At 47.3% G+C, this 26985-nt stretch overlaps 1 protein-coding gene across 1 annotated transcript; it reads left to right on the forward strand.

The window, feature by feature from the left end:
* Nucleotides 1-10140: 10140 nt before the first annotated feature.
* On the forward strand, nt 10141-26791 carry APCDD1L (APC down-regulated 1 like; the record flags this gene model as incomplete). The annotated part of the gene is made up of 4 exons (XM_084271577.1): nt 10141-10177; nt 22467-22596; nt 23153-23711; nt 26027-26791. 4 exons carry the CDS (start codon nt 10141-10143, stop codon nt 26789-26791), a joined length of 1491 nt encoding a protein of 496 aa, XP_084127703.1.
* Between the last annotated feature and the right edge of the window lie 194 nt (nt 26792-26985).

Below are 26985 nucleotides of genomic sequence, written 5' to 3' on the forward strand. Positions count from 1 at the left end.
CCTAACACCAACCTCCTCATGACCCTGCAAGTCCTTGTCCTGGAGTTGCCTAGAAAAGGTAAATATTTCTGTGCATGCTAGAAAAATATTATCTCAAAGGCTCAGCAGGAAGATTTATGAAGGCCATTATATTCTGCTGTCCTTTATTTAGAACCCTTACAAAGACAAATAAAAAGAAACAATCCTGTAAAAATTCCAGAAGGAAATATGTCACTACTGAGCATAAAGATGCATTAAATAAGGTGGCACTGCCAGGATGAAGAATGGTATTTTTCAAGGGAGTGTACGGCTACACACCCAGCAACATGTATTTATTTAACAAGAAATATGAATTTTACACCTTCACAGTGACATAGCTAAGAGGATTAAGCAGCGTTTACATTCTCCAAGCTTAGAAAGATCTTCAGGAATGGCTGCGTGCTCACAGTGGCCACCCTGGTTTGTGCACAGACACTTACTGGGACATCCAGGAAGCGAACATGAGAGTGTGGCTGAAAGCCTGATGCTTTTTCTGCTTGAGGGACTTGTGGCAGAGGATTGCTGGTGGTTTCTTTGTGAAGAGTATCTACCTCTCTGCTTAATAGATTGCTGATACCAACGTTCGCTTTCAGGTCATGCCTTTAGATCATGCACCTTAAATCACCATGGTTTTTACAAACTAAAGCAGAGAAAAGCTTTTTCTGTCACCCATGTTGTTGCGTTGGTTTTTGCAACCAAAGATAATGTTGATCACGTTATGTCTTGTACACATGGGCAGAAAGCACGGGGCTTGAACAGGAATCTTTTCCGTACCACACAATAAGCACATCCAGGCTGCTCTGATTCCTTTGCTCAACAGCGAATGGATCTATGTTTTAGACCTGCCCAGAAAGCTAGAGGTACAGAAACCTAAAGATACACAGCTCATCTTTAAACTATTTCTCCTCTGTAGGGATCCTGCACAGCTCTCTGCTTGTAGAACTGGGACCTCTGTGTACACAGCGCCTGTGCAGTGGACACATAAACATGCAGGAGGATAAACACAGAGACAGAAGCATGACGTTTTTATTGCATTTTGAATCCTTGCAGATTGTCTGAATAATCTGGAATCTGGTCCACAAAAAATACTGTTCCAGATTGTCCAAAATGCACATGTAGTTGAATAATAAGTTAATGTGGCCAATTATGACTTGTGAGTAGATTGGGTAAAAGCTGGCGCATTTCTTCCAGCATATGGTGTACTTGTTTCAAACTTTCAACTTCTTTGAAAGAAAAAATGACCCAACATCCACATAAATAACTGTCCCACAGTTTTTCTTGTCTATTTTGTCTATTTTCCCCACTAGCAGCCAGTCCAAGAAACTACTGAAGGCTAAAGGCTGATGTAACTTCTTTTTTAGGCAGTGATTTCAACAACAGCAACTGTGTATAAGGGGGGTTGGCTTTTTTTTTTTTTTAAAAAAAAAAAAAAAAAAAAAAACAACCTAGGGAAGAAGAGCAAACAGCTAGAAAAACAAAAATGTAAAGTGCTTATGCAAAACTCTGTCATGGACATCTGGACCACCCTTGTCCAGCTCAGGAAATGTAACACCAGCCATGCCTCTAAGTGAAAAGAATCAATTGCACTTTCTGTTTTCAGAGGATCAAAGGTCCCTCTCGCAGCTCTGCATTTCAGGCTGGGCAGTAACTGGCAGAGCTGGGGTCTTGGTGTGGGTCTCTGTCTCCCCCCTGTCCTGCAGCACATCTGTGGCTGCAGGCTCACGAGGTGTTCCCAGCGTTCTTGTCACCATGACTTCTGGCATCGATGCACTCAGGAGGCTGTGTACCATGATGCTGCCATGGTGATGCAGAAGCAGGGAAAGGCTGGCACTGAAAGCCACAGGGGTCACCTCTTTCTGTGAAAGCTTGACTCTTGAGCCCAAGCACATCACTGTTTACAGCACACATCCATCTCACTGAGATACTGGGGTTTAAATCTCACTAAATGTGGATTATCTCTGCCTTACCCCTATAGTTTCAGGATACGCGAGTACAGAGCTCAGATTTATAATCATCTTATTTTTAGAATACCTAAACTATCACTGATGTGACAGACTGTGTTGGCTCCAAAGGACTGGTATAACTAAACAGAGACACAGTTTGATTTAAGATTAGATATTTTTGTAAAAACAAAGCTTTACAAAATATAAAATGAGAATAAATTTTGCCATATTTATAGTTCAAATACTAAAGAAATCTTTCTCCTCAGCACTACAGGCTCTAGACATCTGTTTTTCATGCTTGAAATACAAATGCTGTAACAGCAAACTGGTTCACAACTGCAGGAATTGAAGCTGTCTAGAAACAAGAATAAAAAGGACTTGTCCTCCACGGCAAGCAAAAAGCAGAAGGAAAATGGGTCTTGCAATTAGTGGTGGAAAATAAAATTAGCTTTTCAAAATTATTATACCCATATGTAAGATAGACTCCCTAACCACTGAAGGCACAGCAAAACACAGTCTGGAGTACTCCTCACACACTGATCCCCAAATACCTTTTGGGTCATAAGGCTCACAGCTATCCCATACCACCACCTCAGAGTATACCAAGAGAGGGCTTTGTGTGTATGTATGTGTGTCCCATCTCATTGCCCCAGCAGAAGGCTGTACATCCTGTTAAAAAGCAGTTCTAGTCCATCACCTGTCTGAGGTCACCTCCATCTTCTCCTGGGTCTATTATTTTTATAATGAACTCTATGCTGTCTTAATCCTCGTAAGAGTGATTGATTCATGGTTTCAGATGTAACATGGACAACATACGAAGAATAATCTATATAAAATTCATACAGCCAAATTCACTGGCTAAGCTGGGCAATGCTCCTTTAAGTTTAAAGCCTCCATTGTGCTAAATACCCAGATGTTAACAATCTCTTCTAGAAGCTATTGAGTGCAGGAAGGACATGTTTTTAGCAATTAGAAAAATAGTAGTACACTTACACATGGCAATATTTAGCAGAGTTTGTTTGGTTAATAGGTTGGCAGTTTGGGACAGTTGGTGGTTGTTATGGGGCAGCAAGGAAGGTTTGTGCAAGGAGATGTACTGGCAAGTGTAAGGGACAGCCAGGTGCCCTTGTCCTAATTAATCCAAGGCACTCAAAAGATACCCTTTATTTTACTGTCTCCTTCTACCTTTAAAAAAACCCACTTTGCAACAGGTATAACAGTGGCAGGGAAAGTGCACATATATGAACCAGAAAACAATCCATGTGGTGGAACAATGTTTTGGGCACATCAGGATACTACACGTGTAAGGCTCGAACTGCAGTTCATATCCATAAATAACTTTTGGGTAGAGCAAGAATTAAATGAGTGATTAAGTGCTTTCCTGATTAGGGAACCAGCTGTTATTTGCAGAGTCCTGTGAAGATTATTCTCATGCTCTGCAGGAATATACCATGCTAGGGGCTGGCCCCGAGCCGTGAGCAGGTGCATACTGACACCACTTCTAGGGTAGACGTGTCTGCTGGAACAATTTCCAATGTGTTCCTCACAGTAGCATGAATTTTACTGGTGGCCTTTGTAATTTATCTTTGCTGGTACCATTATGTGCCTTGAGAACATTTATCTTCCTAAATGTAAAGAGTAAATGATTGGTTTAATGAGGAGAAAACAAGCCTTATTATAAGAACCCTGGACTAGGGACCACAGGAAGGCTTGGATTTTTAACACACTCCCATCTGTTTTAACAGCTGGTTATGGTTACTATAGTCCCTGAACAAAGAAACAGTTATTTTACCTTTCTGTAGTGATGGCCTCAGTTCCCTCTTCTTTCCTCTCTCTTTGCAGAATGGCAGAGGCCACGCTTGGAGCCACAGAGCTGAGCAGTCAGCCAGATCTGAGCAGATTTTGAGCACAGGGGTGCAATCGGCGCTCCTCACATCGAGACTGTAGACTGAAAACTGGATTACATACAAGGATGCAAAAAGGGGATCATATCCAATCCAAATAATCCATCAATTGATCTCAGTGGTGGTTTCCAGTCTTTTAGGATTCATGGACCCCCGTGAAGCCACTGTCAATAGACCTGCTTTCCTTGGTTGTTTCTTGTGGACCCGTAGAATTAGCTCACAGTCACCACGAGGGCCACGGAAAACATACATAAAATCACACATCTAAGGCATTTATAAGGCGCTATCACCTGAATTCCTGCAGTCCCAATGACTGAATGCTAATAAATATTGCTGAAGTTTTATTACTCTCCAGGCAACCAGAAGAGATATATCATTATGCTTGCTTGTTGTTTCTAAGCCACATGCTGCCTGAAGAAACCAGTCTCTGTACAGACTATGTCTGTGTCTAGTGTAGCTTCTCCTCTAGCAGAAGTCAGAGCTAGTGGTGATTTTGCAATTCATAAGAATAAAAGAAATTTCTTCCCAGATTGTTATTCTTCTGCCTTCCTGGGTATGGGCAGAGAAAGAAGAGAACAGGACCTCCCACTAATCTGAAAAAGCTAAACCCTAGAGAGGAGTAAAATGAGATTTTCATGAGGAATCAGGGCGTCGGAGGTGTCAAGTGTTGGAGTATGACTGTCCCAGCTCTCATGCCACTAGAAGGGAGAATGGAAATTAATGCTGGGCTGCTGGGATTGCAAAGGAAGCAGCATAACCACAGAATCAGCACCAATTTTTTTGAATACAGGCCCAGTTTTTGCTTTGGAACAAGAACTTGGACTCACATGAATTGTGTGAGGGCTTGGCCTTGAAAAAATCAATGGGTGCTCAGTATCTGGCAGGATCAAGTCCATGGTGAACGAGAAACTTGGCCCCAGTGTGAAACAACACTTCTTCTGCTTTCCAACCCCATGGTGTAACCACCAGACCACAGACGTCTTTCCCACTTTTTGCTGTTAAGAAGGAAGCGTCAGTTTTCAGGCTTGGAGAAATGTGGTGGACTGAGGGCAGGAAGGATCTGTCATTCATAAGAAAACGTGGGCTAAAGTTTCAAGATCTATTTAAATTTTAAATTTCCTTAATGCTGATAGAGTCCGGGGGCAGAAGAAGGTTCTGTCGCCTGTGGCTCTCACTGCAGCACGCAGCGAGCTCTCTCCTCCAGCTGCCTTTTAAAGTGCCTGTAAAAACTAATGACACACTTAATTCCTTCACACTTTGGAAAACAGTGGCACCTTGCGCAAGATAGAAAGCTGGCTCATTTTTGATTCTTTCTTCTTCCCCTAGCCCCAAAAGGGACCTCGAATTAATGCGCATTCCTGATGAGCACGATGATATAAATCACAGCAAGCTTCTTTCATGTGGAGATGTGAAGCCAGCGCTGCACAGTGCCCTGCAGCGCACATGATCTCAACAACTTGCAGTGCAGTGAAGGCAAACAAAGTTGCTTCTGGTGTAATGTGCTACACAAACTGTTGCAATTATCTCCAGGGATGTGGGAGCTTTATCTGATTCAAACTTTGCTCTCAGACATTATGAAGTTAATTGTAAAACGTGCCAAGGGGGAGGCAAGGAGAAACCTTGTTAACCTTTTCTTTCTGTGGTTTTCCCCCCTCCTTGCATTTACATTGGCCTTGAAGAACTGGGACATTTTGCAGATGGTTTAGGGCCTATAAATTCTTATTTAAATCATCATGAGCCAAGTATAACAGGTAGCAGTCCAGACTTCTCTAGAAAGGACAAACCCCAGCTAAGCATGTAAATAATACTCCAGTGCTTTTTAGCATATAAATACATACATGAGCCAGGTACCCTGGAAGGTTTATTCACATTTTCCCATTGTTACTCTGCAAAGTGCTCTGGATATGACTCTGCAACATTTTGGGGTTCTTTAAAAGCTACTTCTCAGTGCAGGGCTCCAAGTGACAGGCTAAAGGAAGGTGGTATTTCCTTTGCTGCTCCACTGTCAGAAGGTGCTCGTCTCGCGTGGCTGGTTAAAGTCAATCCAAACACCATCCATCTCTGCCTGTATCCACCGGCAGCCTCAAACTGCAGAGTCCAAATAGGCTGTTGCCAATCACAAAAAAGCAAGAGGAAATTCCCAGCTTGAGATCACGTTGGCACCGGGAACGAGAGGTGATCGAGGAGGGCAATGTTTAGTTTTCTTTCCTAATGGTGAAGAGTGGCAATAATGCAGCATGCTGAACAGCAGGGAAGTATTGTTCTGTGCTGGTTACTGCAGGTTGAAGCTGGGAGATGTCCTGAGACAGGCACTGATGACACCACTTACTTGTGTGAGCAAAACATATCATCATCCCTGGTCATGGTGTTCATGTGGGGAAGATAATGCTATTGTCCTTTGGCCATGTTATGAGAGTTAATGAATAAAGGTTCTATAAGTTGGATTTCTGATGTAGAATCTTCTTTATGTATTAACTGGTTTCATTTAAGAGTGACAGAAATAGAATCTGCACTTTTATATATATTTTTCTGAGAAATTCAAGAATCCTTTAAGGTTTGTTTATTTTTTATAACTTCTTAGTATCTTTTTTCTGTCCCCACATGTCAACTCTGCATCATGGTCCATCTGTTGGTGAGTCAGAGAGTGTTAAATGTATATAGCTCCCTCCAGAGTTTCCCAGGGAGATTCAGTGAGGTTCTTGCCACAAGGGATGCCTAACTCTTCTCTCCCAAGTCCCCCAAACCAGGCATTTATTATTCAATTCCATCTAGTCTTGGCTGAGACTTGACAAAAGAAGACGTAGATTGTAAGTCATTCATAGGCACCGAGAAAGACGCTGGCTCTGCCTTTAAACTCCATCCTGATGCAGAATGACATTTTACAGGTAACCATCCATAGATGTTGAAACTACCTGGGTGGAAAGAGAGTCTGAAGGTTAAAAAAGATCTTTTTTAATATTGAACTTTCACTAAAAATTCTGCAGTAGTCTTGTTCCCAAGCATACAGGCTATCCTAGAAAGCTGTTAAGGCATACTAATTCCCATAGCCCCATAAAATACACCCCTGAAACTGAAACAGAGTGCAAGTGGTTCTGCAGGGTAAACATTTGCTGTAAATGCACACACTCAGCACTTTCAGGTCACCCAGTGTTTTCAGCTCTGCAAACATTATATCCCTCGGTATTACCTCTTCAAGACTGAACTTCAGAAGCTGAGCTGCTAGGGCTTATGGACACGGCTTTGGGGAACCCAAGTACCTCATCAGAGGATCCCTTTCTTCAGACAAACAGTATTTTCAGAGCTGTTGGCTTATTAATCCTTGGTTTCCTGGCCTGCTGCCTTCACGTGTGGTTACCTATCCTTGCTAGTCTGGCAAGGGGAAGAGAAAATATTTGGCCTTCAGGGGCTAGGCAACTCATTGCCCTGTATTGCTGACAAGAGTGCACAATTCTGAGTTCAAATATTCTGTACCTGTTTTGCACAGGAATGAATATTACACAAGGTGCCAGGCAAGTAAAGCATAGCTAATGCAAAAACACCTTGGTCTAGTTCCCAGTTACTCTGCAGCTGTGTTAGTATTTACAGCACCATGAGTAAAGTGCTCCTGAATCAGGATGGGAACAACTTATATTCACTTTGAATGCGTAAATCAGGCCACAGAGTTCTGCTGGAATTACAGGTTATTTGCAATTATTTGTCTCCCTTGACATGCTTTGCCCAGCAGGTAGGCTGTAATTATTTAATAATAAAAATTATAGGCATTTTTATATTGCTGGTCCTCTGCAGGAGCTGAAGATTACCCAGCAATTTTTACACGAGTTGAGAATTTAAGCCTGATGTCCTGGCAGAACTCCAGGTTGGAAGACTCGATCGCCTATCTAAATCCTCCTGGTATTTCTAACAGGCTGTGGCACTCTTCTCATCCTCCATCCTCCCCGGGGCGGCGTGCTGCGAAACAGCTGCATTGCTGTGCTCAGCTCTGCAACACAATGGTGGCAGGAGGAATTCTTCCAAAGAAAAAGTGCTTATGACTTGGTTACTTTGATAAGGTCCCTTGGGAGCCGCAGGGATGAAAGAGACCATATGAAGGAAATCTATTGCTATGCCCTGACAGTCTGATATATGATAAAAGCTCATTATAGTTTACATATGATTATTAAAATTTTCAAACACCTGTGTAAAAATACTCTGAAACTGCTTTGGTTGTACTCCCTCCCTCAAAAAATTCTCTCAAAAAACTCAAAAGAAATGAAGAATATTACCATTAGATGCTAGAAATGTCATACAAGAAGTGAATTGTTGAAACTTGAGTTTGTTACCAACAGATTATCTGTCCCATCATTTTTCTGGGTTTCACTGGATGGGGTCTAGAAAGAATATGTCCTGCTTTGTAAAGATAACTTCTTGAAAAATTATTCCTTTCTTTCTAGCATCATTAGAAAGGACAACATTTTTTTGCCTATGCAAGTGTTAGATAATTTATGTATTTGTAAATATAATAAAACTACAGTGGTTTGGACATTTACCGAGAATGACTGGTTTGGGGAATTTGAGAAACAAAAAGAGATAAAAACATCAGCTAGAAAAAGGAGTGCCTGCATTACAAATGGACTTTGTTATTTTTATCTTGGCAAGTATCATCAAACTTTAATTCTTTATGCACCCATGACAGATAAGTTTGTCCCACATCGCATTAAAGATGTTATATGTTATTTTTTGACAAAGTAATAAACCCACTGCAGTGAGACCTCACCCCAGCGCGCTGAGGCCTCTGCTTAGCAAGTGTGTGACTGCAGAATCAGGCTCTACTTCTTCTCATTGCAATCAACAGTTTTACTGCTGAGAACTTGGAGACTTTTTTTTGCCCTAAAGTTTCCCTTTAGCCTGTGAAACAGCCAGTTTCACTATGAAAAGGGAGTTTGCAAGGTTCTGGGGTTCTGCAGGGGGGATACTTAGATTTTGATTCCTTTGCCCATTTGCAAAAAAATGGAACTTAGTTTTTCAGTCTGGAAAAATGCATTAAACTTGTAGTTTGGCATGAGTGTTAGGCTATCAGAGCAACAGCGGCTCGGCCTCTTCCCCTCACTGCTCCCAAGACCCCACACATTATCACACCCATGTTGTTTCACAGTGTTTGACGGGCAGTGAACAAACTGGTTCATTGCTAATCATCAGTATGGACAAACAGAAGCTTTGTTTTGGCCTAGACACGTCTTAAATTCAGAATTGTGCTTAGCTTCGTGCCAAGAGGTGGTTATAAACCCTTTATCAGTTGTGGCTCTGTCCCCTGGGCCTTGTCTGGGTAATGGAGAGGGAACAGCTTGCCATGAGCACAAGGGCCCTGGGCACATGAACTCACTTTCAAAGGGTCCTATATTTTTCCAGTGTGGGATATTGAGAGTTTTTTAAGGTCTCTTCAGGGGGACACACTGTGTCTTGTGATGACCCCAGCTGCCAAGGGGGAAGATGAAGGAGGGCTGTAGGCTCTGAAGGAGCTGTGACCTATGGCAGGCAGGAGGGTCTGGCAGGGATCTTTCTCTCAGCATCGAACAGAGAGGAGCCGGCCCGAAGCCCTGCAGCAGCTTCTGGGGTGTCAGGGGAACAGGGGGAGCCCAATCGCCGCGGGTGGGGGTGAGGCGGGGTGACACCCGCTTTGGCCCGCCGCGGGGGCTCCTGAGGCACAGAGGGGCCCGCCACAGCCATGGCGCTCATGGCGCGCTCGTGGCCAGGCCGGCGGCCGCGGCCGGCCCCTGAGGAGAAGAGGCAGATCCTGAGAGGAAAAGTGCCGGTCCCCGCGGCGGGGGCGCCGGCCCCGGTCGGCCGGCGGGGCAGCCCTCCTCCTCCTCCCCCGCGAGTGCGATGCGCGGCCGCATGTGGGGCGCAGGCGGCGGAGTCTCCACCTCTTCTGGCAACTTGAACCTGTGGCTGCCAAGCTCCATTAAAGCTATCAGCAGTCGGGGGGACGCGCTCCGCAGCGAAGGCGGGCTGGGTTGTGGTGTTGGTTATTTTTTTTTTTTTATTTTAAGTATATATTTAATTTTTCTTCGGCCTTTGCAAGGCTTGGGGCTGAGCGCAGGGACTGCTTCGGAGCCTGCCCCGCCGCGCTCAGCCTCCCGCCGCCGGGCTAACCCAGGGTCCCGCCGCCGCGGGCACCAGAGCGCCGAGGGCGGCCCATGGCTGTGCCGCCGGGCGCCGCGCCCCGCTGAGCTCCGCGGGCACCGGCGGTGATCGTACCTCTCCGGCCGCCGGTTCGGCGAGGAAACAGAGCTGCCACCATGGTCCGGTGCTGGTGGCTCGCGGGGCTGCTCGTAGGTAAGTGGCACCGGCGGCCGATGCCGTTCCGGGGCGGGTGGAAGGGAGGGAGAAACGGGTGCCGGAGTCGAGGTCGTCCCTTCGGGGTGCTCCCCGCCACCTTCCGCTTCCCCCGGGCGTTGCGAAGGGGCAGGAGGAGGCAGGGGATCGCTGGGAGCGTGCAAGGAATTAGGATGCAAGGGGACTGTACGGAGGGTGCAAAGAAATAGCAAGGAGCGCGTAGGAAGGGTGCAAGGAGCGCCTAAGAAGTGTGCGAGGAGGGTGCACGGAGAGCGCAACGAAATGGCAAGGAGGATGCGGGAAAGCTGCAAGGGGAGCGCAAAGAGATTGCGAAGAGGGTGCAAAGAAAAGGCAAGGAGTGTGCAGTAGGACCGCGAAGAGGGTGCCAAAAGATTGCATGAGGGCGCAAGGAAGTTGCGAGGCGGGTCTCCGCGGGGCCGGCTCTGGGACGGGGGTCCCCAGGGGTGTCCCTGCCGCCCCGGGTCGCGCTGCTGGCGGGGCTGGAGGCACCGGGCACCCGGGGTTCCGCTCGCTTGCCCCTGCCCGGCTCTGCCCTCGGATGCCCGTCCGGCCCGGGGAGCGTTTCTTTGCCGTGCGCACCCGGAGCGTTGGCGGAGGAGCCGGGGCAGCGTCCCCGGGCGTGCTCCGCGCTGCCCTACCGCGGTTTCTCTGGGGAGGGCACGGGCAGGGGGAGCCCCGGAGGGAGCCCTGGGGATGCTGCCGAGCTGTGGGGCCGGAGGGGGGGACACGCGGACACAGCCTCCCTGCCGAGGGACTTCGTGAAGCCATCCCCGTCCCTACTCTGAGCGGCGGGTGCAGATGCCCGAAGGGCTGGGGGTCTGGTGCTTGAGTGCCATTGCAGTTTGCTCTTGCCCGGAGCTCCGGGCATGGTCAGTGCTTTAGCCGAGTTTAGATCCAGGAAAGGCTCCGAGGTGATTCTCTGTGGTATTTCACTGGGGAGTTGTCTCAGGGAGGACCCAGCACCTGCCCCAGCAGCAGACCGCAAGTAGTCTGCTCCAGGGAGTTGCCACCGGGCCCCAGCTGCGCAGACAGACCCTCAGAGCAGCGCAGGCTGCATGTTTGCCGGCTCCCTTTCAGAAAGGCATCTTTCAACCCCACAGATCTTGGAGCAGTTTCAGAAAGAAAAGGTTCTGGCTTAAGAGACCATATGGGAGAACAAAGACAACTGGGCTGTGAAAAAAGGCAAAATTACTTCTGTTTATGACAAGGAGCAGAGCCTGAGGGAGGTTCCTCCATCCTTGGACAGAGTATTTTCCTAGGAAATGCAAAGGAGACCTTTGGTTGAGACTCTGCACCCCTGAACAGAAGGCGTAGGTGGAAGGAGGGGTAGGAGGGTGCCCTTGAGGTCCCCACACAGTCTGGACACTGGAAATCCAGACACCTGGGTTTCCTGCTGCTTGCTTCCTTTCTACTACTTAGTTTACTCATCTGAGGGTTTGGGGCAGCAGATCCCACACTGACTGCCTCTCCAGCACCGGGCTTACTTTAGTGATCATTGCTAAAGGATCATGTGGTAACAGCTATCGGACACTATTTGCATTGAGTGTAAAGGACCAGACTCAGAAAGAAACCTCTCAGCATGGTACTTATATAGGGTAACTTTTCTGTTCTACTTGCGAGGAGTCTTTGCCCTATGTTGTTCCCCAAAGAAGAGGCTTAACAGGCTGAGAAATATGTATTCTCTGTTTTTTAGCTCAGGTTGCTATGCTCGGGGATCTGTTACGCTTCGTTATGTAAGATTACTCACTTAAGTCTAATTAGAATACTTCTTTCTTAAATCCTCATACAATTTATTCCAGTCCAATCTAATTTAAAGCCTTTGCTTCTTCCATCTGATGTCAGTGAGAGAATTTCCATTGATTTCAGTAAGAACAGAAGCTGGGCTTGTATTTAAATAGCAAAGTCAGATCCAGAACTCATTAAAATCAAAGCAAGAGACTTCATGGTGAACAAGACCAGCATTCTGCATAACGCTGAACATTAGCATGAGCATGACACCAGTGGATGGACATCTGTTGAAAAAGCACTTTTGTTGGGTACCTGGATCTGAGTTTGGAGTCTCCTCCAGAGAAGAATCACTCATTCCTGGAAATGTCCACAGAGACTTGCTGAGTTTTACCTAGAGCTTTCGTTAAAGTCTTCACATTCCAATGACACCATAGATCTCATGTGTGGCTTCTCCTACGTCGTTTTAACATAAAATATCTATTCTTGTTTTCAATGTTTAAGTTTGCAAATTACAGTGCTGAGGTAAGAGAAGATCAGCAGTTGCATTTGGTTATGAGATTAGGAAGATAATCCCATAAATGACAGTGGTGCATTCGATATAGGTATGTGTGTTATTTACACATGCATATATGGGTACTTACTGTTAAATTAACATCATTGCCTTTGCTTCAAATAGTTTTTTGGGCAATGTTTACTTAGCTAATTCATTTGTACTAAGTTGGTGGGTTTTATTCTTCATTTCTCAAGCTGGCCAAAAAAAAAATTAATAAATACATAAATTATGCTAGGTCGTGTGATGTGAGTCTGTTCTTTTGATAATTATAGGTTAGTCATGTTTCAGAATATATGGATATAGATAAAAACAGGGCTGAGACGTAAAAAAAGCACAAGTGAAAAAAAAAAAAGTCGTGTGGTTTCTATATTTTCCCCACAAGCACAAATTGTTGAGTAAGGAGATTTTCAAAAGCCAGAAATTGCTGTGAAGAAAACCAAAGCTGGAATCCAATGCTTGGGGAGGCTGCATCTGGCAGAACAAAGTTTGGAAAGAGATTTTGCTTTCAATGGGATCCTGTGTTTCCCCACAACACAGCATATGTCATCTATAAAGACAACGCTTTCATGGATGAGATACAATCATTGCTAAAATCAACCTCAAAATTAGGAAGCACCTATAGAGTGCTGTTACACAATTCCTTTGCTTTTCTTACTTATTTGCCAAGGGAGATAAGGCTATGAAAAAAAAAAGAGAACACCTAACTTCATGATTTTAAGATGGTGCATCTGAGATATAATTATACCAAGAACCTGGCAGTGAGAATGTGAGAATTCTGAAGTGTAACCCTTCTTCTGTAGGCTAAGAGTGCTGCCAGGAACTGAAAATGTGATTCACAGAACAGCTCCTTCTCTCTCTAGTTTAAATTGTGTAAGAGGTTAGTAATCTGCAATCTGCGGGCTATTTTTCTTTAAGGGGTTAAAAGGTCTCATGCTCTAAAATGCAAAACTAGGAAAGTTCTGTTTCTGTGTATTAGGAAAGAAACTCGGGTCTCTATTTGAAATGCCAAACTCCAGAGTGTTGCGTGATAAGAGGGTTGAAATCCATCATTATTTTTGGGTTAGCAGGGCGATGGTGTGATAATCATGTCTTTCATACTGGTGTTTTCTCATTTTCAGTGAATAGTTTATTAAATCATCATGGTTTGAATCAGCTGAAACTGAGAATGCTGCAGTGAAGCTCAGATCCCGTGGCTCTTTTAGGTAGACATTTGGACCAGTGCAACCACAGCTCTTGACTTACAATTGGTGTGATGGCACATAAATCATCAGGAGAGGTCTCACCACTGAGTGTTTGAAGACATTTGCTTCAGTTCAGATTTTCAAATAGTGCTTTAAACTTGACTGTACCAGCTCGGTCCATCACTGAAAAAAGCCTCCCGTGGTTTCTGCTGGGTTAATAAGAAACACTGACAAAAGTGTGACATTTTGGCCTTGTCTCACTCAGAGACAGAGGTCTTTGGAAGCAGGTTTTCACCCCATACTCAGAGATCAATGTATACACCCAGCTCCCCACCGAGACAATTGGATTCACCTCGTTTGCACTCTTACTAAATCCACAAGCACTGGATGCTGGCAGGTTATGGCTTTTAAGTGTCTCTTCTCCCCTGTTGATACAAAAATACAGTGACATTTATTTTTAAAGCTTTTCAGAGAAGCCTTTCCAGAGAAAAAGTCACTTTTCGAAGTTAGACTCCCTGGAAGAGATGGATGAAAATATAAATGACAGCAAAGTTTTGCTGCAGAAAGGCTCTTGAGTTCTGTTAGTTTTGAGTAGCACGAGTCCCGTTATTAGATTATGCAGCGTGTAGGTTGAACGTCAACTTTGATTTTAGCATCTGTCGGCAGTGTTTAAGAGAACTGGAACACATCAAAACTTGGCTAATGTTGACAGGCAAAACAGTAGACTGAAATTTCAGGCTATCTAGAAACCACACCCAGACCCCAAAACACATGTTAGAAGTGACTTTAATTCTGTGCTTCAGCTCAACAAGTAACCTTTTTCTGTGGTCAGTTATGATTCTAAGTTAAATACCATGTGCTTATTTCTGGTGTGGGCTATGTATCAGTTTACCACCTTTTTGCAGAGCTTTTTTCCTGAGGATCCCCTCCACTATGACTACTTTGGAATGCCCTTCTCATCCTTGGCATCACAGGAGCCAAGTTGCATCCAACTATTAGATCCCATTAGATCCTATTTTTATTCCTCTAAACAGCATCCTTGCAGCAACGCCAAGAATCCTGTTGTGTTAGGTGCTAGATAAGTAGAGAACAAAAGGATCGTTCTTGCTTTAGTGGGTTTATAATCTAATTTCCTGGATTTAAGATTTTCAACAGTGAGTACTTGACATTGTAGGGACCTACTAGTATTCCCAGCTGTGGCCAGCAGTTCAGTACTGATTGCAGTCCCTGATGTTGTCACGCACATGTCCTTGTGCATCTGTCCCGTATTTCTAGCCCCATGGAGACCGGGCAGCAATTTTGATGAGCAGGATGGCAAACAATGTGCTTACACAGGAGAGCAGCTGTCTCCCGTGGGAGCAGGGAACTGGGACGGCTCCATGGCAGTGGGAGAGTGAAAGGCCACTCAGAGTATCCTGCCAACTCCCTGCCAAGAGCGGGTTATTCCCTGCTGTACTAATGCTTTGTTCAGCCCCTCAAAATCCTGCCAAGCAAGTGGACTTGCACTGCCTACTAGATTGTGCCTCAAGAAGTTCACCCTGATATACAAGCTACATTTTTTCCTCTCTTCATTCACTCCCAACAGAACCTCTTTATTCACTGCAAGGAATTCCTCCCCTTCCTTGGTGTTTATGCTTTGTGAATATTTATAGGCTGTTATCATGTCCATCTTGGCCCAGCCGTCCCTCGGCCAGGCTACATGTACTCTGCTCTTTTAATCTCGCTTCGTAACTCAATCCCTCCCACCCCCTAATCATTTTTTGTTGTTTCTACTCTCAACTCTTGCCAGTTCCAGTTGCTCATTTTGCTTTGGGTAAACACTATCTTTATGTTAATATCATGTGGTGGGTGGTCCTCTCTGCGCTCGTGGTCCGTGTGAGCGGTTTAGATGTTCGAAATGAGGTTGGCCAAGCCATGGCCTGATTACTGGTTCTGCTCTTCAAAGCACTCTGGGAAAGAAATATGCTTAGCCATCGCTATTAAAAATGGCCACAATAGCCACTAATAAAGTGTCTGTGGGGGGGTTCAGGGGAGTTGCCAAAACTGCATGGGAGCTCTGTGCATTCGAAGTGACAGTGTGCCATTAACTTTCAAACCATGTGCTGTATTTTCTAATGAGTTTCTGTCTCATCTAAGTTGAGGGAAGGTAAAGGTAATATTCCCCATTTGGTAAAAATATGTATTCTGGATATAATATAATTGCATCCCTGGGGTATAAGCACAAGCTTTGCTTTTGTTTTTGGAAATAAAACACTTTCCCCCATGTGTTCTCACCAATCTCTCACTGTCTAGGTACCCAGGAGGTCAGAGATCATCTCACTATGGTCTCACCTATCTCACCAAATTGAAATTTAAACTTCTACCAGTGTTCATGGAAAAAGCATCACCCTTCTTTCTTTATATTCCTTTTGCTTTTTGCCGCTCTGTTTCTCTGTGCCAGGCCTCTGCAGCAATATTGATCAGAGTTCACAACAACGTGTTGGAGTCACCTGAACCCATTTGCTTTTCCCAGTGCTTGGCCGATGCCGAAAAAAGAAGTTCTTACCGATGTAGTGAAGGTAGCGAATCGCTGCTGGGGAGCCCTGTCACTCCTCTGACTCAGGCTCACAACAGGAACCTGCTCCTGGCTCTCCTGCCCTCTCTCCCAGCTGGGCTGCCCGGCGTGGGGCTGGCGGCAGGATGGGGCACTGAGCGAAGGCTGGTTACCACTGAGCTGGCCGCAGCGGCTGGGCCGGCTGGGGCCATTGGGCCATGTGGGATTGCTCGGCTCTTCTCCAGTGAATCTTCTGACCAATTTAGTTGTGGAAAGACCATGCGACTCCCCTTTCTGAGCCTGCAGGTATTTTCTGGGAGGAGGGTGGAAGAAGCACAGAGAGAAGTGACTCCTATAGCTGTCAGTGTGGGGACTACAGCTCTGCTGTGTGATTGGAAAGCGTGGCATTTGGGCTAACATTAACTGTAGGACACCTCTTGGGAAGAAGTGCTTGCATCTGCCTCTAGTGCTTTTTTTTTAGTCCTCACACCACTGAAGTCCTCTATGCTAACTCTTAGTGCATTCACTGTGAGAATATCCCATATCCTCTCTCTCCTTTGTATCCCTTCGTTCTCAAAGTGGAGCGTTTAATGTCAGCTTATGGGGACGGGCATTTTCTGAGTAAGGTGCTGGTGCTGCGTTGGTCCAGTCATGGGATCTTCCCTGTGGATCTGGGGTCAAGCCCCACAATCTCATTTAAAAGATTAGGCTGGGGGTTATTTAATTTAATTTAAAGATAAATTATACTGAAGAAGATCTTTGATGTGAAAGAGAAGAAGAATACCTTCTTCCTTCTGCCCTTTGCTATCACAAATCCCATCCCAGCATCATCTATCACTGGGCATGACGCTTATGGGAGAAATAAATGATTCCATGATTCCAAATATTTACTTCTGTAGTGCCTTAAAAACTTCCATTCAACTCACCACAAGCACTTCACTATATTAATTGTGGACACAAGATGAATCAAGCAATGATCACAGGCTCAGGATAAAGCTAGGCTGGAACCATAGAACACAGTGTCTGAACCTGTTTGCCAATGTGTTGGAATTATGTTTTGAAAATTTCTCTGAAATCCCGAGCTGCTTGGCAGTTGTGAGTCGGCTGAGTTCCCTCTCAGCATCTGCAGAACTTGATGTATGATGAAGCTCAAGGCGATGCTCTACAGTGACGTGTCACACATTTACTGTGCCATCCTTCAAAGAGTAACTGAGAAACATCTAATGAATTCAAATCATTTTAAAAATGGTATGAACCAAGCATCAGCCTGGTGAAACAGCTATATGTAATTACACCCATTCTGCAGACAAATAAGAGAAGGGATGAATAATAGAAATACTTTTCTAGAAGCCAAACAGTACTCCAGTGAAAGCGCTGGCATCCTCCCTCAACCACTTGACCACATTCTGGCTTCAACTCAGGGAGGCATTACTAATCAGGAAAAATGCCCATGCACTGGCTTAATTTCAAGCACATGCTTAAGTTTCACTGAAACCAATTAGACTTAAGCATGTGCTTAAGTCCTGTCCTGAACTGGGTTCAGTTTGCAGATAGACAAAATGCAAAGTTCTGCTGTGATGGTTTTCCACCCCCAGTGGGTTATATTCAAATTTTATAACTGTGTAGTGTTATAATATAAAATGGATCTCTTCCCACAGAATTATTCTCTTGGGAATGTCTTATTCTGAGCAAATTAAAAGCACCACTAACTTAATCTCCACCCAAACACAAGAAAAATGGATTTTTTAGGTACAAACATTTGCTTTGCTTTTAAAAGAATGCTTATTCCTTTAGTGGCTAAACCAAAATCCATCCTGCATGGTCTCAGGAGAGAAAAAAAAGCTAAAGAAAGACTGTTTTGCTCTGTTAATGAAGCCTGTGTGGATAAGTGTAATTTGCTTTTGCAGAATGTATTGATATATTTCTTATCGTCCGCTCCATCCCAGTCTGAGCATTCCTCAGAAAATATCAAAGCTTTTATGTCATCTCTAAATGAAGAAATGTGTAATGCTCCATGACTTCAGGCACTGATCTTATCCCTGTGAATGGGTGACTAACTGAGACATTAGAATTATAAATGGGAATCATAAATTCTGGCCATAGGAGGCAATAACATGTAACAGATTAAGCAATCTAACTCTGGAGAAGAGTTGATCTGCAGTAACTAATTTGGTGCAAACGGTAATGTGTGTATTTTCTCCTCCATTTGTAAAGAAACAGATGTGTGACTCAACTTCGCTTTTTTCCAAAGTCAATCTGCTTGGAGGAACACAAACAAGGTTTGTTTCCAGCCAGGCATATTACAATATTTCTGTCCTGGATAGTAGTTTTTTTTCCTTTAAAAGTGAGAAGTGGGCTGGAATCTGGAGTGTGCAGCAGTCGTGGAGCACAAGGCCACTGGCAGGCTCTCACTTCCAGGCTTGGCCATTGCCTAGGAATCTTTCCTCTTAATTTTACCAGCAATTTACTGTGTGGAGGGTTTCCAGTTCTGCCTTTCTAGCATTTGCTGAAAGCCCCTTACACAAATAAGCGTATGGAACAGTCGGTGAGCATTTGCTGCTGCTGTCATCTCAAGGCTTGATCCAGTTTCTGCTGATTCCAGTGCAGAACCACCGTTCCTGGTTACTGGCATTCCCAGTTGCTTGAGAGCTTGTGCAGCCCCATTGCTCAGAGACTTTGGGCCAGTACTTTGGATGCAGCACGCACCGGAAAGCTGGAAAAAGATACTGTTTTGTCTAGCTGCTGTGCTGAGGAGCTCTCTGGAAACGCTTGTGGTTAATCGATACAGACAGACAGGATAACCAGGGAGTGGAAGAGATCACAGTTGGGGATTATATTTTTTTTTTTAGATTTTCCTATGAATGAGTATTTATGTCTTGAAGATGAATTGTGAATAATTCCTTCCTCTTGCCCAGGAACTCCACAAAGCAGTTCATTTGTGTGTCTCTTACGATGGAGAGAGAAGCTGGTCTGATGTCTTTCATCAGCGGCTGAGTAACAGGATGACATATGAGTGACAGCCACTTTATTCTGCTCTTGGAATAGAGATGTGCCCTAACTACAGATTTTAGGCCTGGAACTCAACTTTTCCAGCTTGAAAGGATGTTTGGATCTGGTGGGGTGGTTGGGCTGGAGTATTTGAGAGAGAAAAGCAGCCACAGAGTTTGGACACAAGCCAACAGCTTTTGGTTTGAGGATGCATCCAGCTTGGGAGTCTTGTGTACAGTTCAGTAAGACAAAATCCCCAGGCATTCCCATCATGTCAAATATTTACATTCTGGGGGCTTTTTTATTATTTTTTTTCTTCCCATGGAGTTTGATCCTGATGATAAAAATTCCCTCTCTATTGAATGTGTCAAACTGTAGTGATCACGTTGCCAAAGTGTCTGTGCTCTCAGTGTCGGCTGGGAGTGTTTCTGCCAGAAGTAGCAATAAGGGCTTAGTCAAATATTGAAGCTTCTGCTGCAATAAACACATGCAGAGTGCAGCCAGTGACCTGACAGCCGGGCCATGCTCTGTGTTGTCATAACAGTACAGGTATAACTATAGCATTTTGGTATAGCTATAGGCTGCCCCCACACCCTCAGAGTCTTTCTGTGGTTACAAGTAGGAGCAAATTGGACCCTTCTAGTCCGTTACCTCTAATAGACTTATTTTTAGTTTACTGTATTCTCTAGGATAATGATCTCATGTTTGTTTTAAGAGTAAGTTTGGACTATCCAAAAGCTTTGCCAGTAATTAGGCCTCTTGATAGGTCACTCAGATGAAACTTGGCTTGTTTTGCAGATGAGTAAAAAAAAAACCCCACAGGAGTAAGGAGCACGCTGGAGTAAATTTGCTGGAGACCACCAGGTCGTGGCAGAACCAGGACAAGGATGCAGAGCCCTGACTCCTAATGGGCTCTACTAACTGGGCACCCATGGTGCTGCTCACATGGGTGCTGCAGTTGCCAAACCAAGTTTACCTGACAGCAAAGGGTTTTGTCATCCAGTTTCCCCTTTACATCTGAGGATTTGCAGGATCTGCTTTTTAGGAAGCGCTGGTACAGGCAATTGCGAAGGAGCCGGCTGTGCCTGCTCGCCACATCCAGCCCTTAAAGATGATAAAAACAACACAGCCCTGAGTCTGCTCCAGAAAGAGCCCTTAACACTAGTAATGCGTCTTTCCAGCCACTTTATGCACTCCAGTGCATGGTGAGGTCACAGAAAATCCAGGGCTGGTTTCACTGGCCTTTAGGTAGGTAGGCTGCTTCGTTACTGCTCTGCTGCTTCGCTGGGGGCTTCACTTGACATGTGCATATTCCCTTCATGGTAGTTTCGGGGTTTGCATGCTTAAATCTGCACAAATACCTTTCAAGGACCCCGTTACTGTGAAGTGCAGCTGCCTCTGCAAATGGCAGTGCCATAGTGAAGTGACTCTGAATTTGTCTGTCAGGCATAAGCCTTAATTTACGTATCACTAGATGAGTAATAAAATAGTATTTGAGTAGAAATCTCTCTCTTTTGCCACATGTTCAGGAGCCTCTGACTTGCACAGCAGATGTTTAATTACTGAGTTCCCATTTGACTTGGTGTAGGGCTTGTATTTGTGGCAAACTTGGATGCTGAAAATTTGTAACAGGGACTTAACCCAGTGTGAGTGTGGGATGTGTTGATGCCAGGGCTGAGAGACTCCTGTCTTGGAGTAAATTGGCTGTGGGAATTGAGGGAGCCTCCCTGGTAGACCCCAGCTGTGAATCTCACCCTGAGTGTTTATGTTTGTGTTATATCCTGAGCTTGTGAGCCAGGGAATTTTGCTGACGCTGCTCAGCAGCTCATAGTCTTGCCCACAGTTGGCGGCAGATCCGTATGCGCTCGCTTCATCTGCAGACACGTCTTGCTAGGAAGATGATTGCGCTCTCCAAGCTGGGCTCAGGCCCTTCATGATCTCAGCTGTCACTTCTCACGGAGGCAGGCAGAGGCCTTGGGATGGGCAAATCTCCCTATAAAGATGACAGGATGGCTCAGGTTCTAGAGAAGTACGGATGTGGGACATGGGGACTGAGAGGAGCCGTTGTGACTCTGTGTCTCGATCTCCTTGACCGAGGCACGGGGTGTGCCTCAGTCCAGCATCCTTGCTCTGGGAAGGTAACACAGATGTTAGATAGATGCTGGTAGGCGGGCTGGAAGGCAACCAGTCCCCTAACCATCAGCATGTAGTGAGTAAAGCTTGGCTTGGAAATCCCCAGCATGCTACAGGCGGATTGCAAAGTACCGCTAGAACGAGTGAACCCCAGCTGGGCTCATAAACCCCGTGCAGCCCTGGGCTGGGCTGAACACCGCCCGGCCGAGGGACCCGGCTCTGCCAGACCCGGCAGAGAAAGTCGGTGTGGTTTCAGGAGGAGTTTCGCCCAGAGTTCATTTTCTGGTGGTATAGAGAGGCAAATCCCAAGCTTCTTACTGAAGCAAACTCATGATGAGTGCAACAGAAGTTTGCTTAAGTCAAGAGTGAGTAACATATAGGAATATATGCACACATATATGTGTGCATGCAAAGGTCTTCAGGATTTAGCTGAGTGTTCACACATTCCCTAAGCCAATAACATCCGTTGTTATGGGAAATGAGGTAAGTGACAGAATTACTGTCCTTATGGCGGGCGACAGGCGAGGCTAATGTTCCCATGCTGTAATGCCCTGTTTCAGTTACTGCCTCAACAATAGCCTGGGAGAGAGAGAGAACGTGAACAAAGAGCGCTCAGTTTTATGTGAAGGTTTCGTCTAAAAAATAGTGGGATTCAGCTGAGACTCGAGTTGGGGAGCAGTGAAACAAAACCCCTGCGCCCTGAAGCCCTAGGAGCTCGATGCCTGGCTAACCCGGAGGGGGGGCTGGGGGGGTTCCCTGGGGCTCTTCTGGGTAAGGCAGCCAAGGGGCTCTTCCGAGGCAGTGAAGCAGCTGAGAGAGGCGGTGGCAGGGCCCGAGCTGTGCCCGCAGGTACCCGCAGCGCTCCGCAGGCACAGCAGCGGGAATCTAGGAGGGCGCGGAGCCCTCAGCGCTGCGTGCCGGCCACAGGAGGGGTCCCCTGCGGGACTCCCCCTGGCCCCTGCCCCACCGCCGAGCCGCGCAGGGCGCTGCCTTTGCAGGAGCGCAGCTCCGGGGGTTGGGTTGGGAGCGGGTGGGGGGAATACCCGCAGCGCGGGGATGGGTGGAAACGGGCGCACGCTCCGCGCTGCCTCCCGGTGCTGACGGCCTCCTCTCCTTTCCCTCTCTCCGCCCCCCCCCCCCGCCCATCCGCAGCCTGCGCGGCCGCGGAGCCGCCGCTGCGCTGGGAGCCGCGGTGCCGGCAGCAGCTCCGCCACCTGCAGGACGGCGCCAGGATCGCGGCGCGGCTGCCGCCCCGCCTGGAGGGGCGATGGGTCTCCACTGGGTAAGGCACCCAAAAACCCGGGAACGGGGACCAGCCCTCCCGCCCCAGCCCAGCCCCAATGCTCCTGTGCCCTCCTCCGCTGCTGCCGGGCTGGGCTTGGCGGCCCGAGGAAAGCAAATAGTTAGGGAAAGGAACCCACCCAAAAAGCCTGTCCTCCTCTCCCCTGCCCTGAGCATCCTGCCCAGCTGGAGGGAGGCCTGAGGTCCCCCTGGCACCCCCCCAGCACCCATGTTGCCTCTCTGCCCCATTGGGGTGCAGCTAATGAGCACACCCCCTACAAATGGGCAGTGCAGCCTTGATCCCACCCACCCTCCTGCCCTCCTCCCTGGGGATGGGGCACAAAGTGCAGGACTCTGGCACCATCACGGCTCGGTAGCAGACGCTGAGATCTTCACATCACCCAAGGGTGGCCACCGGGTGTGGGAGGCTCCTGCCCACGCCACTGCTCTCACCCATGCTCGCCTCTTGCCTCCCACACCCCGGGGAGGGATTTCACCTTACAGACCCTCGGGCCATGGGCTGTGTGTGGGTGGCTCAGGACTGCCTTCCTCCCCAGGTGCGAGGTGCGACCGGGACCTGAGTTCCTCACCCGATCCTACCTCTTCTATGCCAACCGCCTCTTCAAGGCTTACCAGTTCTACTACTGGGACCCCTCCTGCCATGACCCCTCTTACTCGCTGGTCATCAAGGGCAAGCTCCGCCTGCGCCAGGCCTCCTGGATCACCCGCGGGGCAACTGAGGCCGACTACCACCTCCACAAAGTTGGCATCGTTTTCCACAGCCAGAAAGCCATGCGGGAGGTGGCTGCCTGGATCAACCAGACCTCTGGTGTGGGCTGCAGGGGGTTCCTGCCCCCAGGGCGCTCCTGGGCTCCCGGAGCCCTCTACGAACTGCTGAGCGCCAAGAGCGAGCGCGACTGCACGGCCGCCTTGGGCTTCGCCATGCACGAGCTGAGCCTGGTGCGGGTGGAGCAGCATTACCAGCCCTTGCTGCAGCCGCAGCAGAGCGGGAGCCGGCTGGTGGAGGAGCTGTACCTGGGGGACATTCACACGGACTGGGACGAGAGGCTCCACTACCGACCAACCGGTTATCAGCGACCTATGCAGAGCGCTGTGGTAAGGACAATGCTTCGCTCATACAATGCCCAACACGTACTGTTTCCTGGCTGTTAAAATACCCCCTGCCTGCACTTGGTCCCTTCTGTCCTTAGGACGCGCAGATGAAGAGGCACAGGCTGTAGGTGCAGGTTCCCGGGGTGCTCCACGGCACGTGGGGCTCACCCTCTCCTTTACTGTGAGAGAGCGGGGCTGGGGCGGGTGGGAGCTCAACAAAACCAACGTCAGAAACAAGCCTGTGTGAGCACGGGCCTGGAGTTAGCAGCTTTGCTTTGGCTCTGTGTTTTCCTAGGAAATGCAGCTTCCCTGTTTCCTGCACCAAAGGCAGGGAAAGCTCTGGGCTGCACATCATCAGAGGCTGCCTGCTCTGCCCCTTGTCTTCCTCCCCTCTCTTTGGCTTTGTGTCATGTCCTCCAGGTTGAGAGAGGAACGAGGAAGCAGCAGCTGCCATTAAATCATTACTCCGTGGTGTAATGCCATTAGACGAGGAAGTTGCCCTGAATACAATTATGTTATTATGCAGAAATCAAACTTTCACTTTGACATAAAGCTGAGCAGGAGACTTGGGTGCATTTTGGGTTTTATTGTATTTTGCAGGAGGTTAGCTGATTTCCAGGAAAGCACGTTTCTGTCTGAATCAGAGCTAATCAGCTCAGAAATGACTGAGCAGGGAGATGGGGTGAAATAAAAACCCTCTCTTAACTTTACCAGACTGAATTAACCAGGGGAAAAAAGAATATTCTGGGGACATTTCCCCCCACCCCAAACTGCATGAACTGAACCCTGAAAATCACAGAGCAAAGTCCCCCTCCCCCTTGAAAGTAACATCCTCAGATGGGTTAAACTTCTGTAATCTTGGGCCAAAACCATATGTATGAGCAAAACCAGATGGTAAACATAAACACTTAAAAAAGTTAATTTAAAACCAAACCCAAAGATACTGAAATTTCCCCTCTGAACATAGCTCAGTAATTAATCAGCCAACAGCTCTCCAATGGACCAGCACATGATGTCACCACTTGGCGATAATTAGAAGCTGCCATACATTAGGAATAACTTCACACGGCTGCTTTAAGCAAGTAAGAGCTTTGGCTCCACGTCTGTAGTGATAATTTTATTGGGCACAGGATTTTTCTTCGCTTGCACCAGTGAGGGTTCCACAGGTATGCTAGGAATTATTTTTTAACCCTCTTTATGAAAATATCACTCTCTTTCCCTTAAGTTTATATCTGGTTTAAAGAAACCCATTCTCCCCAAATTACCTTTCATTATCAAAGAATTTCCTGTCTAAGGAGAGCATTTATATTTGCCAACTTCTGGGATTATTTAGCCATAATGTACTGTGTACTGTCAGCACTCATTAACGTGACAGTAGCAGTAAAGCAAGCTGAAAAGGGCTAAATTACAGTAGACTCCAATCAACTCGCATGTAAATTACCCACCCTACAGTTAACTACCGAGTTATTTAACCTCGTTGCCTGTGACAGTTCAGGAGAGATTAGCTTGTGTTCTGGAAAACGAGACGATGTTCAAACCCTGGTTATTTGAAGAGAAATCAGTTGTGATATGTGAAGTGTAAGGAAAAGTTCCAGGCTGCACAGACCCCCCGGCATCGGGTCGGTTGTGGGGTGGGTTTGGCTCAGAGCTCACACCAAGCACCAGTGGAGAAGCAAAGGTTGGCCCCATGTTTTGCAGGTCCTTTTCTTCTCTGTCTCCGGTGCAGTGCTGGTTCCAGCTGCTCTGCAGACCTGCTGCCTCCATCCCCAACCGTCACCTGCCACCCACAGAAACACGGCCACAGAGGCAGGAGTGCGGGCAGGGACTCTGCACAGCGGGGTGGGAAGGGAGGAGCAGTGCTTTTGGCTGGTGCAGTGTGGTGCAGCCACAGGAGCCTCCCCTGTGTTGGGTTTCACAGCCCTTTTCATCACCTGAAAGGCTGCATCCCTTTTTTCTGAGCCAGTACAGACACAGGGCAGCTCCCAGCACCCTGCTCCTCACCAGGGTACACGTGGCAGCTCGCAGTGGGAAACACATGGGGGAACAACCTGGACAGCCCGAGGGAGCGATCCCCATCCCCACCAGCTCTGCCAATGTCCTATGCCAGCAGCCCTGGCACACAGAGCACGCTCTCTCCTTCCCTGCGTGCTGGAGCAGCCGAGAGCCAGGGCAGCGCTTTATCTCAATCTGCTGGATGTCTTGGGCCAAGTATGCACCAGTTGAACACCCTGGTGCAGCAGTTTCAGCTTTTAAAATACCCTGAGAGGGTTTTATTGTCTGTCAGTTTACCAAAACGTTGGTTTATTTGTCTCCTGCAGCACCACGTGCACCCTTGCCCGGCCTGTGGGATTATATACCGAGCTGACGAGCACCACCCGCCCATCCTCCCCGCCAGAGCCCAGCTGCCCATGCAGCTCAGCGGCAGCTGGGTCAGCACCCACTGCGAGGTCCGACCCGCCGTGCTTTTCCTGACCAGGTACTTCATATTCCACAGCAACAACCACACCTGGGAAGGGTACTACTACCACTACTCTGACCCGCTCTGCCAGCAGCCGACTTTCACCATCTACGCCTCTGGGCATTACACCCAAGGCATCCCCTCCTCCAAGGTGCGCGGTGGGACAGAGCTGGCTTTCAAAGTCACACAGGCTCGGGTGACGCCAATGGACCAGGTGACGGTGACGATGCTCAATTCCTCAGAGCCCGGAAGCTGTGGGCTGACGGGCTCCTGGAGAGCTGGGGTGGAGCAGGATATAACCCCCTCCAATGGGTGTTTGGCTTTGGGCATCAAGCTGCCCCACACTGAGTATGAACTTTTCAAAACGGAGCAAGACACTGAGGACCGCAGCCTACTGTATGTTGGCGAAAGGCCCACGGATGGATCCAGCCCCGACAGCCCAGAGAAGCGACCCACGTCCTATCAGGCACCTCTGATTCAGTGCGCTGGAGCTTCAGAAGGATTCTCTAACTATGTTAGTCTGAAATACTCGGGAAGAAAGGATGCTAATGGGAATGAAGCACTGAAGCCTTTGCCTGTGGCCTTTTTATTGTTTGTAGCACTTCTGGTTTTAAGATGGGACTAGTTATCTATTGAGGTGCAGCACAGAATTCAGACAGTCCTGGTGCTAATGTCATTTTTCACATCCCTCAAATGAGCACATCTGGAATCAGTTTTACTCAGATTTGGGAACACTTCTTAAAAACACCCAACAGCAGCGAACGGAGCCAAGAAGATACGACTGACGACGTGCCGCTTGTCCTGTGGCTTTATTGCCTC

This window comes from Gallinula chloropus (assembly GCF_964237585.1).
Source record: "Gallinula chloropus genome assembly, chromosome: 16".
Lineage (NCBI taxonomy): Eukaryota > Metazoa > Chordata > Aves > Gruiformes > Rallidae > Gallinula > Gallinula chloropus.